We start from the raw sequence: 14,513 nt of genomic DNA, 5'->3' as shown, positions 1-14,513 counted from the left end.
GAGGCCAAATTATTCATATTTCTTTGTGCTTTAATCTAACTGAATCTCACAAATGAAGCATCATCTGTGTAGGTCAACACCTGACATCCCTTTCCTGACAGCTTCCTACACATTCTAGGTAAGGCTGCCAGCAACTCAGCAGAAGGCATTTTTCCCCTCTGAAATTATGCTTCCTGATTATAAAACATATTGGATATGAAAGAAAGGTATCAATCTACCTATTTTCTGGTTTCTATATGTAAATTCAATATAAAACCTGCTAGGAACTATATTGTGAGGGACAATCTTGTGTTAAAAGGGACGATCATTCCAAATTTTCTCCACTTCCTTTTCTGCAACTTTTTCACTGTGAGCAGGGGCTCAGTGCAGCATTTCAAAGACCACACATTTGCTCACAGCCCTTCTAGTCAAAATGTCAACTCCAGGCTTGGAACACTTGCATTTGCTGATGCGTGGCAGCACTCCTAAGATCAGGAGCAGCACACCATCCAAATGTCATCTGTGTGTGCAGATGCAAAATCAAGTGCACCTCCTCATATGACTAATTTTCCAATTAAGACTGAAACACTGTTGTGCTAAAAACACAACAAGCACATGGGAAGAGCTTGTTCGTGCTCCACAGGGATTTATTATCAAAGATACACTAATTTTACTCTAGTCTAGTTGGTTTTACTCAACAAAGATTTTACAATATGTCAATTTTGCGCTGCAAACCATAACTGCATTTGACTGCTTTCAAATAATTTAGCGTGACATCCAAAGGAAAAAAAAAAATTAAAAACAAATAATACAAAGACTGGCAAATGCTTAGAAAGCTTGCTTCACCACTCTGATCTCCATGCCAGTGCAGACATATTATTAGCAGGACCCAACAATCTAATGTGAGACTTGTTCCAATCCAAATACATAAACTGCATCACAACAGCAACTGCTGAGTAGATGTGCCCAAAGGAAGCCTGGCCTTTCATCTGTCTGGAAGAACAATAAAACAACAATCACAGACTGCAAAACTTTCAGCAAGGAGAGCCCTGTTTAATCTACTGGAAAAAGACATAATGAGATGCAGGGCTTGGCAGCTGAAATTAGATAGATCAGACTAGAAATAGGGACATTTTTAGCAATGAGAATAGCATACTGCTGCAACCATCCACCTAAGGATTATTTCAAATACTCCCTCACATCAAGTCTTTAAAGTCAGGGCTGCTGACAGATGTGTGACACAGCTCACAGAGAAATGCAGGCTTCCTGCAGTAATTCTCACATGGAGCTCTGTCTCTTGCACCATCCTCTAATTCAGATGAGATGATCATAAATGGTCCCTCTTGACCTTAAAAATCTACAATGACACTCAAGTAATGGTAAAAATTACTTCAAGGAGTTGCAGCTCTGCATAACCCAGAGATATCACAAACTGTGTGACAGTTCTGCAGCAGTAGCCTGTGCCATTTCCATCCCATGCAAACAGGCTGACAGCCACAGACAGAGCTGGGCTGGACAACTGGCAGTCAGGAATCAAATTTAGTCCCTTGCTCTTGGGTTAGCAAAAGCTGAAAAAGCTAAAAAAAACTACCATGTACCTTGAAGAAGCACTTCCCCCCTGAAACATCAGCCGCCTGAAGTGTCAAGGACTTTGAAAAGAAAGAAAGAAAAACTGGTCTAATTCACATTTCCCAGCAGAGGGTTGCTACAGTGTGGTCTTTATAAAAATGGCACAGAAAGAATGGCAAAAAATTCTCACTTCCCCAAATAACTGAGGAAATCTAAAACAGTTAATCCTGGAAACATTCTTAAAAGATTAGCCATGGCTCAACTACCTTTAACAATGATAATTTTTAATTTAATTTGAAGTTGAACATCCTTGTGCAATAATGGCAGACAGGAAGGACTATTAGGGAATAATCTTGTTTACGGATCAGTGAACTCAGAAAATTGCCAAGGCACTGTGAAACATATTCCTTATTCACACCTCATAATTAACTGAGTGTTCTGCTGCAATATTAAAGTCATCTTCGTTATGAGAAAGCTGTTCATTTGGACTGGTAGGCCACTGAGGGGGTCTCATGAAGTTCTGGCATTTCCAAACTCCCAGGAAAAAGCACCTTCAATCCATAAAAACACCAAAAAGTCTCCCAAAGGGTAAGGGAAGGCAGAGAAAGCCTTTGGTCCATGAAAGAAGCATGGCTTGTGTAGAGAAAAAAAAACATACTTCTCTCCTTCCTTAATGCCACCTGGGAGCATTTCTCTTTTAAAGGCAATTAAAGAAGAAATACAGTTATCTTAATTAATTCACATTGAAAGGCACATTTGATGGAGTCAAGAGGCCAAATCAGATCAAAGTAAATAATGCAACAAATAGTGACATGAAAGCCCTGGGACAGCAGCTCTCATGGCTTGCACTGTCTAGGTCTTAGTGCTCAAATGCAACAAATGCTGGAGCTTTCAGTTTCCAGGAAAGCAGAGGACAATAGGGGGGCTCTATCATTTCAGCAAATATTAAGAAAGAAATTGTCAATTTACTGTGAGGAAGACTTCTGTTGAGGTAGATCTGCTTCAGATTTGGGAAATCCTGGATTAAGTTTCTGCTTTTTGTCAGACTTTGTGAATTTGGGCAAATGTTCACACTTTCTACCCTTTGATTTAGAGAGGTAATGCTCCTCCCTGACTGATAGAGCATAGACACGAGGGGATTCTGCCCTTCTACTCAGCCCACAAGCCTTGCCCAAGGTTTCTCTGAGATACTACTGATCTCCCAATAGTAATTAAGAAGAGAAGGATCTATTGTAAACCCACATCTAGGTAACTGAGACCCAGATACAGCACCTACAGACTTCAGTGGTGTCATCTCTGGCCCCAAAATCAACCTGGCTCATCTTGGCTTAGCTCAGAATCTCACTCCTGCCTTTCCTTTGTAATGGGGAACAGGCCAGGCAGATGTAGCCAAAGCCAGTACACACAATAGAAAACCTAATAAAATATACTCAGATTTTTCCATTCTGATTTTTACTGTTCATATAACCTAAACAGACTCCAGTCAAAACAAAAGAATAAACAATAAAGAAAAAAGTGATGCCATAAATGAGCACCAAAAAAAAAAAAAAAAAAATTGCAGCTTGTGAAAAACAGAAGTAATAATACAATGAATAAAAATCCAAGTCCCAGCATCTGGAGTACTGCATGATATTCTGAGACCTTCCCTTCCTCTGCCCATTTCCCAAAGGATCTAATAGAGATCGAAGAGGTACAGGAAAGGGTAATAAGGCTCATCAGACACATGGAATGGTGTCTGCGTGAGGAGAGAGTCAAAAGAACAGGGCTCTCCACCCTGGCAAGAGATACTTATAAAATTATGAAGGGCTTGAGGAAGGGAACCAGCAAAATTACTTTCTACTTCTTATCGCACAAAGTCAAAAGGCTCCCAATGAAATTATCAGTTTTCAAGCAAGCAAAAAAGATTCCTCTATATGGTGTGCAGTTAAAATCACAGAACTCACAGCGACAAGAGGCCCTCAAAATCAGAGGAGAGAAGGGTTCTAAAAAGGAAATTAGGCAATTCCACAGAGGACAGGTCCACAGAGAGTCTTAAACACAGTGCTCTAGATACAGCGTCCAGACCCATGGACTCTAAATCAATGCCTGGCACATGTTCAGCAGCCACAGTAAGGAAAGATAACCCTGTCCTGGCCCCATTCCCATTCTTCCCTTCTCTGTAAGCGTGACCATGGTCAGAACACAGAGCTACATGGATCACTGGTTTGATATGGTGTTCCCACAATGTTCTTCTATTATGTTAAATACACTGATAGGAGTTCATCAGACAAATCTTAACTTAAAGGAATTCTTTACTGGATTTTTTCCCCCCCTTGAACAAATATCATGCAAAAATTCCTCTATTTATATTAATGTGTAGCACTAGACCAAATGCATGAACAAATGCCTTCTGGGTGGAAAGCTATCCATCACCTCCAAAAGTTTGTATGGGCAATGAATGAATTTCATTTTCCATAGTGAGTAATTCCATGTTGAAGATACCATTCAGGACCACCGGCACGGTCATGACAGCAAATCCACAATATGCCAGCCAAGACCAGAAAAGGAATAACTGATCATAACAGACTGATTAGAAAGACCAGCATTAGCAGTCATTTAGACCACAGACCAGGTGATAGCTTTCTATAGTGAAAATTCCCAATGCTTTTACCAAAAACATTTGTATTGTAAGCAATTCATCTGCTGAAATGAATGTGTGACATAATTAACAGTGGAGAGAACAGGGGAGAAGAAGGAGAAAAAATTGAGTTTACTACCAGGAAACAAAAGAAACATCTCTGCTTCAAACTTTTACAGATCACTCACAGGTGCAGTGATACAACATGCTTGAGATTAGGCAGAGATTATGGTAAATGCAATTAAACCAGCTAATACCAAAATATTCCAAGAGAGCCCAAGGCCATCATTTTACACCAGCTTGGCCTCTACAGAAATTCCTAGCCTGGTCTTGAAGGAAATGTATGTGTAACAGTGGTGTATGGGGGGATAAAGCTGTGTTTTATGGGAAGGATATAAAGGTAAAGTTCCATCTCCCTTCCACCTCTAACTGGTAATTGCTTTTTCCATGAATTTTACTTTGAAAAATCAGTGGAAAACTTTCTTGTCAAGCTTTTCCTCCTAATTTTCCTCTTTGGAAGAACACCCAGACAGTTTGTTGACATCTTTCACAGATTAAGTGGAACTGTACTTTATTCCATACTTTTTATACTAGCACAACCAAAGTGCAACCATAGTTAGTTCCAAAGTAATAATTTTATGTTTAATATTTCCTTATGCCAGAGCTGATTTGCCAAACCAAGGGATTTCAGAGGTCACAAAAGGAGAGATTTGAGCAGACTTCAGGCCCCCAACCTGAGCAGAGGATCTGCAGCAAACATGCTGCCAACCAAAGCTTTAAAGAGGGAACAACAGCATTACCTACATGGCAAAAGAATGTTACTTTCTTAAGAAAACCAAACCTAACTTCTAGAAAGGAGGTTAAAAAAAAAATCAAAACTACCACCACAGCATGTTCCAGTGGAAGATTATCATTTAAACCACTCCATGATCAGTCATGGCAGACAATGAGAATTCATAAGGCAAAGCAGGATGTCACCAGATGCTGTGAGACCTGTCAGACCTGGGAAGCAAACACTTGACAGCAACATTCCAACAGCCCAAGCACAAACCTTGCCTTTCACGGCTTACTTTGGCCAATATCTGAATTTTAGCACGGATGTTTGGGAATGTGGAACGCATTTACAAGAGTCCCTTTCTGCACTGCAGTTTCCTGGATATTCACATTCTGGAAATTGCTTAAAGGAATAGAAACAAAAAATCTGAATTTCTAAGATCAAGAGAGGAAAGCGTGTTCCAGCAGTTCCAAGCCAAGTAGAAGATTAAGGTTGCTAATGCACTCGTTGGAAAAGAATACTGGGATAACTGCATTAGAAATGTGAAAGAGGATTTAATACTCTCCTTTAGATTAAGTTGAAGATTAAGTTTCTAGTCAGGGAAGAATCTGCTCATCTTGGAAAGCATACAGGGAGGATGGGAGATGCATTACACATGCTAGCAGACTTTTTTTTTTAGACATTTTAAACCAAATATTAAATCTCAACAGCTACTTCATATTAAAAAAATCAAAGCAACACTTACCACACAACTGAAACCATACACCTACAGTCACACTTGGTGTCCTTGTGGTTTTGAGTAAATGATTGCTTGTATCAGCCCGTGAATGCTTCAAGCCAAGTAACTTAGTCCTGAAGAGGCAGCTGTCCCTCCCTCAATACATGCTGTGATTACCAGGTTCACAGAGGAGACATGGACGAGCTTGGAAAGCATCAGTCATCAATGAGCTAGGTAGTTCCAGCTGAGTCCTATACTCCTGAGAACAGCCTAAAAGTTTTCACAGAGATGTCAAAAAATGTGCCTGGAAGTCGAAGTGTAAGAGAAAAATTGTTCAATTAGATTTGCTATCCAGGGAAATACTTGCAATAATCTTAGTATCATCCATCTTCAGGTGTTGTGGTTGGGTTTTTATTTCCTGGGTGGCTGAAACACTGTTCTGTGCCAAACTAACCCAAATTTACTGCAAGGAAAATGACCTGGCAAGCCATTAGGGCTTGTTCCTGTTTCTCAGTCGCTGTTAATTCTTTGACACTGGTTTACAGGGCTTTCAAGAGAAAGCCAATGAACACGGGCACGCTGCTGTTTCAAACACTGGTTTAATGAGATTGCCATGAACTGTGAGCAGAAAGGCAGTCCTGTGAAGTAAAGGGAATGAATAGAGACTCCTGTGAGTCAGCTCCGGGACACACAGGCTGCACCTACAAATTGGGGATTTCCAATTAGCAACACAGGGAACAGAAGAGGCTGAAGTACAATGAAGTGACTGCAATTGCAGGGCTTAAATGCAATTCCCATTAATGAGAGAAAAAAACCTTCTCCCTCTGCACACGAATGAATAAGCGATCAGCATCTTTCAGAAGATGGGGGAAAAAAGAAAACCAAAACCACCAAAAACAGTCATTAACTTTTCCTCCTGATTCTGTTTTGCACAGCACCACTCTTTGTCCCAAGCACAGTTTCCACAAAAACGGATTTTCATGAACTAAATCAAAGTCTAAAGAATCTTTAAAAGACTAAATAACATTCTCCAGAAAGGAAATAAAAACCAAAAAAAAAGCTAGAACATGTTAAGTCATCATCAGCAAAGAAAAATAACATCAGACTCAGTCATGTCCCTTTTTTTCTGACATTCAATGTACATGAAGGCAAACCCCTTAGTTTATTTGCTGCTTACTGAAATAAACAGGGCCTCTGGGTACTGTCACATATAAATAGTCCAGAAGAAATTATTTACTTTTCTTTTCCTTCTAGGAAGTACTTAAAAGGAGAGAGAGAGGTGTTTTTCTGTACTGCAAGATAAGTGCTATCCAGAACAGTGGCTGAAACACAGATCCAACAAAGGGTGACAAATTTAAAACCAGCCCTCTTCTATTCAAACAAGTGCATGCACAAGTGCCTAGTTTTCCAGTCACAAGCCAAGAATGAGATCAGCTGTGGCTCCACGCCACCCCAAGTGCCAGAGCAGAGCAGGCTGCTGGCTCCTGCCTGGCTCTCCATGTTCACTCCTCCTCCAGCCCAGGCAGCAAGCACAGGGAAAACTCCCAAGTTAGTTACAGGACAGAGGAGAGCTGAGCCCCCAAAAATGGAGAGATGAGGTCAAAAAGAAACTGGGGTTTGTAGCCCATGGAGCAGAAACCCATGCAGAGAGGAGGAGGAGATCAGCAAAGACAGTGAGTAATGAAAGCTGAAAGAATCCAGAGGCACCTTGTCCCCGTGCTGGGCAGAGCTCCCATGGCAGAAGATTGAACTGGAGAGATGGGGGGAGCAGGGAACACATGGAGGATGCAACAGGCATCCAACAAGGACACAGATCAGGGCCCTTGAATTGGCTTGGCAAGGACTTAGGGGACAGGAGTACGGGAGGGACCTTGGGAGTGAGACTAACACCGTAGCTCTGGAGGAAAGCAGCAAGATCCAAAAGGCAAAGCCTGAGGAGCAAAGACTGGAAGCAATTAAACGACAAAGGAAGAGCAAACAAGAGAAGAGATGACCACAGGCTGCAGCAGATAAGGCAGGACAACAAACTGGGGAGAGAGGGAGGAAAGAGCTGCCAGAAAAAGCTGCACATGCTGGGCCGGGTTCATTCCTCTCCAAGTCTGGAAGGGAACATCTTATCATTGTGTCTCCTCTGCATGCAAATATCTAAAGGAAAAGGTCCTTCAGCTCTCAAGACTGACTCCTACAGAGCACAGTCTATAGCTGCCACCAGATAATCTGCTTGCTCAACCTGCAGATGCCCATGAAGTAAATGCAGAGGGGAATCTGACTCTTAACATCCATGCGGTACCTCACTGCAAAATTTCTTGCTATTCACTTTATTTGTTCTGAATAGTAAGGAAGTTACACATCCAGAAAGTATGCCAGAAGTACTTCAGAAGATTACAGACCTAAGTAACAAACTGCAAGGAAATACCAGTACTCTGTAGTCTGTACACAGAGGAATTATTGAGAAGTTATAAATCTGTCTCAGAGCAGGACTTGAATAACATAAGTAAATAGGGCAGAGGGCAATGCTCTGGAAAAAGGAATAAACAAAATATACTCATTAAGGAGCACCACCATCCATTGTGGGCAATGAATCGAGCAGGGACTGTGCAAAAAAAGAAAAAAAAAAAAAAGAAAAAGCATAATTAAAGACTGTCACAATAACAACACACAACAAGGCCAAAATTAAAGCAGATCTTTCTTACCTGGTGAATGCCTATTTTTGCAACACAATGAGGTCTAAACAAGTCTTCTTCTGCGTGCATACAACCTTAGTCATCACCATACCAAAGCAGTGCTGCTCTTAGCTAAACTTCAGTCTGCAAGCAATGAATTCAGTTACTTGTACTGAAACAGCACTCAAAGGTTTCAAAAACGAAGACACATAATGGTGCAAGCATGCCTAAGAGGCAATCCTTGGCTTTTGTTTCTTTCTTGGGAAGGGGACAGAAGACAAGCAGCACATCACACAAATGCAGCTGCAGAAGCAGCATGCATTACTGTGCCTCACCTTCCAGAGCATGCCATGGGAACAGAGAGATGTCAATAATTATTTTCCCGAGATTACATAAGGGTTCTGTGGAAGATAGTTGCAGGCCAGAGCATGTAAATCCTTGGCTGAATCCAAGTGTAAGCATAGGGGCACCCACATGTCACATGTTTCTAGACTCTAGCAGAGCATTCAGGTGGCCTCAGGTACTATCTGCGCATGACAGTAAATATTGCCACTGACTGCAGGGGAATTCACGGCCTTCTGAAAGATCTACTCAACATTTCCTACACAGACACAGCAGTAGAGAGAGCCACTGCTCAGACTCACCTTAAGAACTGAGTTCAGGTAAGAACAAACCACAGTCCAAATCCACCTCTGCAATTCACCTCCCCAGAGGCAGCCAGACTTCATTCATAACTTAAACTTACTAAATAGCAAGAATGGCAGAGCCTTAGCAAACCTGCTAGAATTTAAAAAACTCGCAACGCCACAGAAGCAGCATCCCACGGATCCCAGAACACAGCAATGGCACTTACCCAATCTGCTGTCTTCCAGCACACACTGTGCCTCCCTAAGCCTTGGGATTCAGGACCCTACTTACTTGCCTTTTGGAGCAAACTTGTATTGCCTTACTCTCAATTCAATTTTAAATCTCCATTAAGGAAAAAAAAAAAAATCAGCTTAAAGCCAGTGACAATGCAGCACTTCCTTTTCTCTGCTTTCACACGGAGGCAATCCATACCTTTGCTCAGAGCATCACAGACTAGGAGCTTGATCCTTTATTTGTAAAATCTCACAACCCTGAGGACATCACCAGTGAGAGAGGAAGGAAAAAGCCTAGGCTGGCTCTATTGCTTATTGTTCCAGATTACTCATTTTGCTTTCCTAAAGAAGAAAAGCATTCTGACTGCTAAGGCTCCCAGACCTTTTTCACAACAGACAATCTCAAACTGCCCTGGAATTTCTCCACCAGCTTTTGCACTGTTGTTTGCAAAGTTCTTTAACACTTCCTTGCTATTTTGCTGTTGCACAGCAAGGAATTTTCAGGCCAGAGACAAATATCCAGGTTTTCTGCCTTATTTTGGTCAGGGGCAAACTACACCACAAATAATAGTTACCTCCCTGCTGCTTTTCTCAGAGCCACACTTTGCTTTTTGCTGCTCTGCTTTGCACATGAAAGCAACCAGCACTGACCTCCAGGGTGTGCAAGAGCAACTAAGAACAACTTACCAAAATTTAAAGAAAGTTGTACCACATCTAACAGAAAGTGCTTTTGTTGCACTTTTATAACCCAGGCAGCTTTATACCCACTTTCCTATCAAACACCCTCTAACAAATTCAAGAAAAGGTGAAGTTTGCACACACTAAAGTCCACATCTGGGAAACTAGTCACACTATTCTGTCTGTATCAGTTACAAATCTAGGACATAGCATTGCACTGTGTGGCCAGGGGAAGGAACAGAGACTTCTGCCTTTTGAATAGCAATGTCATGTCTAAACAGAAACGTGCTATAGTATCATAGTAGTAAAAAAAAAAAAATTTAAAATCATTGCTACACAAGGATTGGAAATAGAAGCAGCCAGTGAGGAAAAGCCAAGCCAATTGCTACAGAGTCCCACATTGTTCATGCCAGCACTTTCCCTCCACCTCTCCCTCTGCTCTTCCCTCGTGCTGAAGGACAGCATCTGTTTCAGCTCAAACTGCACAGGGACTCAGGGAAGATATGTTACGACCTCAACATACTTTTCCTCATAGTCTATCAAACTTAGGGCCCGTGCAGACATCCCTGGAATGCACAACATTCTGCAGAACATTTCCATCTCCTTTCCCTTGCTACTGTAAGAGGAAACAACAGCGCCACCAGATAAGTCATCAGATCACATTTATCCCTGCTATAGCCTTTAGGATTTTATTGGATTTTGAATCAATGGGGTCATGGGACTGGTTCCCACAATGCTAATGAGTAGCAAGCTCCCACGCTCTCTTTTCACACGTACAACACAGATTAAAGTGATGCTGTTGGGCACAGCTCCAGCTACACCTGCTTCTTCTGTAACCTAGCAAAAAAAAATAAAGTAAAATACATAAATAAAAATAACCCACAAAAAGCCCTCATGCAACCATTCATATACATGGAAAACAGCAGCATTCATTCCAGTCTCTTGTCCACTCCAAGGGAAGAGCCTCACCACCAGCAGGCGAAATAAAAATAAGCTTCTATGACACCAAAGAGAAACAGAGATTTTGGTTTCAAAAGTATGCAAGCTATTGTGGAGTCTTGTTTTTGAAGAAGATTAGACTGCAGTCCCCAGGTATTTATACAGCTCAAAACCTTCAGAGTGATTAGATGGCTTGGAAGTGTTCATGGGCTGGACCACATTTAGCAAACACACGAGGCACATAGGACACGCCATAACCAAAACCAATTAAGAAATGAAAAGAAGGTAAAAAAATAGATTCCAGTTTTCAGTGGTTTCAACTAATGATGAAGAAGAGAATGAGCGACAATTGCCATTGATACTGATTTTCAACAGGACACATACCACACCACATTGAAAGCACTGAGGCCTTACCCAAACACAGGTACAAGCCTGACATCAAAGTTCCTGTCTGTCCCTCCCCATTTATTTCATATGGAAAGGCATATACACTCACAAGCCTCTTTCAGGTTTTAAAACTCTGGGAGATGGATCAAACCCACAAGAGATTCTAGTTACCTCATTTCAGTAGCATATGCCAACATTCCCCAAAATTGCAATAAATTGTGGTGATAAAGCCTACAATTTCCTCCAGACTAACTCATTCCTTACTCCTGAAGGCAACTGGGACTGCAACCCACATATTCACTGGATAGCTGAAGATAAGAGCAAGTGACAATAAAGAACAAAAATATCTCTGCACCAAGAATTTACATAACTAGCTCCAGTTACTGCTAATTAAACCAATTTCCTTAATTCCTCCATTACATCTTCCTGCATTTTTCAGCTGGCTCTAGTAAGAAGATGTATAATAAATTATTATTAAATAGAAACCTACTTGATCACAAGTGCTTAAAAGTATAGATCAGTGCACTACTATTTTATTCTAATTAAAACCTTACAATTAGCAATCTGGTAAACTAAATAAGATATCTGAAATTACTTCAATGTGCCAAATCTGTCCACCAATTTTGGAGCTTCTGAAATACTTAAAGCTTATTCCCCCTATCCTTTTGCCATGCAAGAATACCTACACAAGTCAGGCAAATGTGAATTATAAGGAAAAATTGCATCATTAATCTTACAGATTCGACAGCAACTTCATTTTCTCTTTTTTCTTCTATAGCAAGGATTTACTTTTTTTTTTAAATACAGAATATGTTGTAATAGACAAATTGTCTTGAGTTCTTCCTACTTCATATCATATAACATGTCAACAGCACAACTCTCACAGGCACACTTCCCTCTCAGCCACTGGGACCAAGCCAGCTCCACTCTGGGCATCCCACAGCTAACCCCCACAGAGCAAGTTGTTGCAAGTGTGTTGTACACAGTCAGTGACTTGAGAAGAGAGCAGCTGAGCAGCTTACACCACCATGAGAGCCCCTTTTCAAACATAAAGCAGCTATGCACATGCAGGGCTTGATTTGCCATGTGCAGAGATCCTTCACAACACTTGGAGAGGCAGCTGCCAAAAAGCAAATGCCAACTGGCAGCGTGGAGGAGCTAGCTCTGAAGCCATCCCACGTGCACGGGCTCTCCAACACAGCTCCTGCAGCCTCTCCTGAAGAGGGTGGAAAACAAGAGGCTTTCCCCTTGTGTAAGAAAGGGATGTTCCCAAAAGCGGGGGCAGAGCGAGCATGTCTGGAAAAAGTACAAAGCAAAGGAGGGGAGAAAGGAGCTGTAGGAAGCAAGGAAGAAACAGGAGTAAGAGAAACATGGAACAAGATAATGGAACAAGACAGGAGATGTTTTTTAAAATCAATAACCTCCTGCCCCCTGTTGTGGGCGTCAGTCTCTCCTAAGTAGCAAGCAACAGGACAAGAGGAAACGGCCTCAAGATTTGCTAGGTAAGCTTTAAATTGGGTATTAGGAACATTTTCTTCACTGAAAGGGCTGTCAACAACAGACTGCCCAGGGAAGCACCGGTGTGGCCATCACTGAAGGCATTGAAAAGATGTGCAGACGTGGCATTAATGGTTGGACTTGATAATCTCAGAGGCCTTGCGCAACCTAAACAATTCTATGATACTATCCATCAGGGGAAACAGAGACAAATACAAAGATCAAAGAGAACAGAACCACTAACAAGTCCTAAGATATTATCCTCCTTTCTCCCTTTACCCTCCTTCCACCTTCTCCAGTCTTCCCTCTCCAGCAGCACAAGAAAGGTTTCCGGATACAAACGGCTAAAGCAAAGCGAACGAGCCGACACTGGAAGGCGGCTGCAGAACGCACTGCAATGGAGCGGGAGCGGGCAGCAGTACCTGCGGATGGCCCAGATGGCTCTGCTGGGCACGGCCAGGGTCCCACCGGGCTGCTCCCGGGGCGATGCCGCGTGGCAGGAGCTCCAGGCGCCCCGGTGAGCAAAGCGCTGCTTCCCGTTCTCCCGGCCGGACAGCGGCACCTGGGGTGAGCCACACGGGGAGGGCACGGGCAGCCGGGCAGGCCTCTGGGGAATGGCCCCGTTCCTCCTGAGAAAAGGGAGGAAAAGAAAGGGAAGGGGAAAGAAAAGGATTTAAGGGCTGTTATTCTCGGCGCTTTTTCTCATCGGAAGGTCGAACGCTGTGAAATCAGCGCAACGCGGTATCAACAACGGGCAGCGTTTCTTTAATCCAAAACAAAGCCTTTGTGTGCTTAGTATTTATTCATTCCTAACTAGATCTAGAGACTTGACAGCAACAGAAGACGAGCATTCCTGTATCAAGCTCTTCTCTGGACCTCTGTTGAGATGGGAAGCACTGTGGTGTCACTCCTAATTTTTTGCTCCAGAAAACAAATGATGTTCCACCACTTTTAAACAGAAAAAAAATCTGTACGGGCTGGAAGGAGCAGCAGGTAAGTTTGCAGCAGCACACAGAAGGCTGTTTGTTTTCTGCTGCCCCTTAAAGTCAAATGCAGTCATAAAACCTTGAGCATCATGAACAGAGAGATGATTGCACAATACATGCGACCCGAGGACATATGAAAATAGAGCACATCTGGACTAAAGAGCTTCATTCCTACAAGATAAATAGTGCCACATCTGGGCAACTGGCTGCCACTGAAACAAAAAAATAACTTGAAGAGGTCCCCTGGAATGTGGGCTGTGGGAAGGGGGGACTGAGGAAAGGAGGGAGGAGGAAGGCACAGATTTTCCTCCAGTTAATTAACAGTTGTGTTCTCTTTAGCCAGGCAGCTCCTGAAACACGCCTGTCAGGGTGTAAATGCAAGTGTTAACAAGCAAGCTGGCTGTCAGCCCCCAGAAATCTCCCTGGCTACTTGCCCACCAGTCACACCATTAAGAACTGCTTATCCAGTGAAAAGAGGAGGAATCCCCTGCCGATCCATTGTACCTGCCTGCTGATTGCTATTGCTGCCAGAGGGCAGGTCTGAAACGTGGTCTGTCCCCATTAGAGCCTGGGGAAAGGGCCTCAAAGGGAGGGAAGCCAGGATGCTCCTGAGAGTCCCCCTTCTCCTCCCTGCACTTGCTGCTCTTGCCTTGTGCCAGCTCTGTTCATTTAATTCACTGCATAAACACAAATTCAGTGTCCTTTTTATAACCCAGATACACACAAGCTCATGCAGGGTGTGACAGGCTCAGAGCTGGTGGGGCAGCACCAGTGGAAACACAAGACATTATATGAGCAGTGAGACCTCCCATCCTCAGTAACATGAGCTCTTAGATTCACTTAGA

At 42.6% G+C, this 14,513-nt stretch overlaps 1 protein-coding gene across 1 annotated transcript in view; it reads right to left on the bottom strand.

Moving 5' to 3' along the window:
* Positions 1-14,513, bottom strand: part of TMTC1 (transmembrane O-mannosyltransferase targeting cadherins 1) — a 137,391-nt gene that overhangs the window by 107,018 nt on the left and 15,860 nt on the right. Inside the window, exon 5 of the mRNA XM_062492478.1 lies at positions 13,105-13,311. Within this exon, the coding sequence (XP_062348462.1) occupies positions 13,105-13,311 (207 nt within the window). The remainder of the gene's footprint in view (positions 1-13,104; positions 13,312-14,513) is intronic.

This window comes from Cinclus cinclus, chromosome 4 (genome assembly GCF_963662255.1).
Source record: "Cinclus cinclus chromosome 4, bCinCin1.1, whole genome shotgun sequence".
In the NCBI taxonomy this organism is placed as follows: Eukaryota; Metazoa; Chordata; class Aves; order Passeriformes; family Cinclidae; genus Cinclus; species Cinclus cinclus.
Note: the sequence above shows the minus strand (reverse complement) of the source record. Positions and strands in the feature narration are given on the sequence as shown.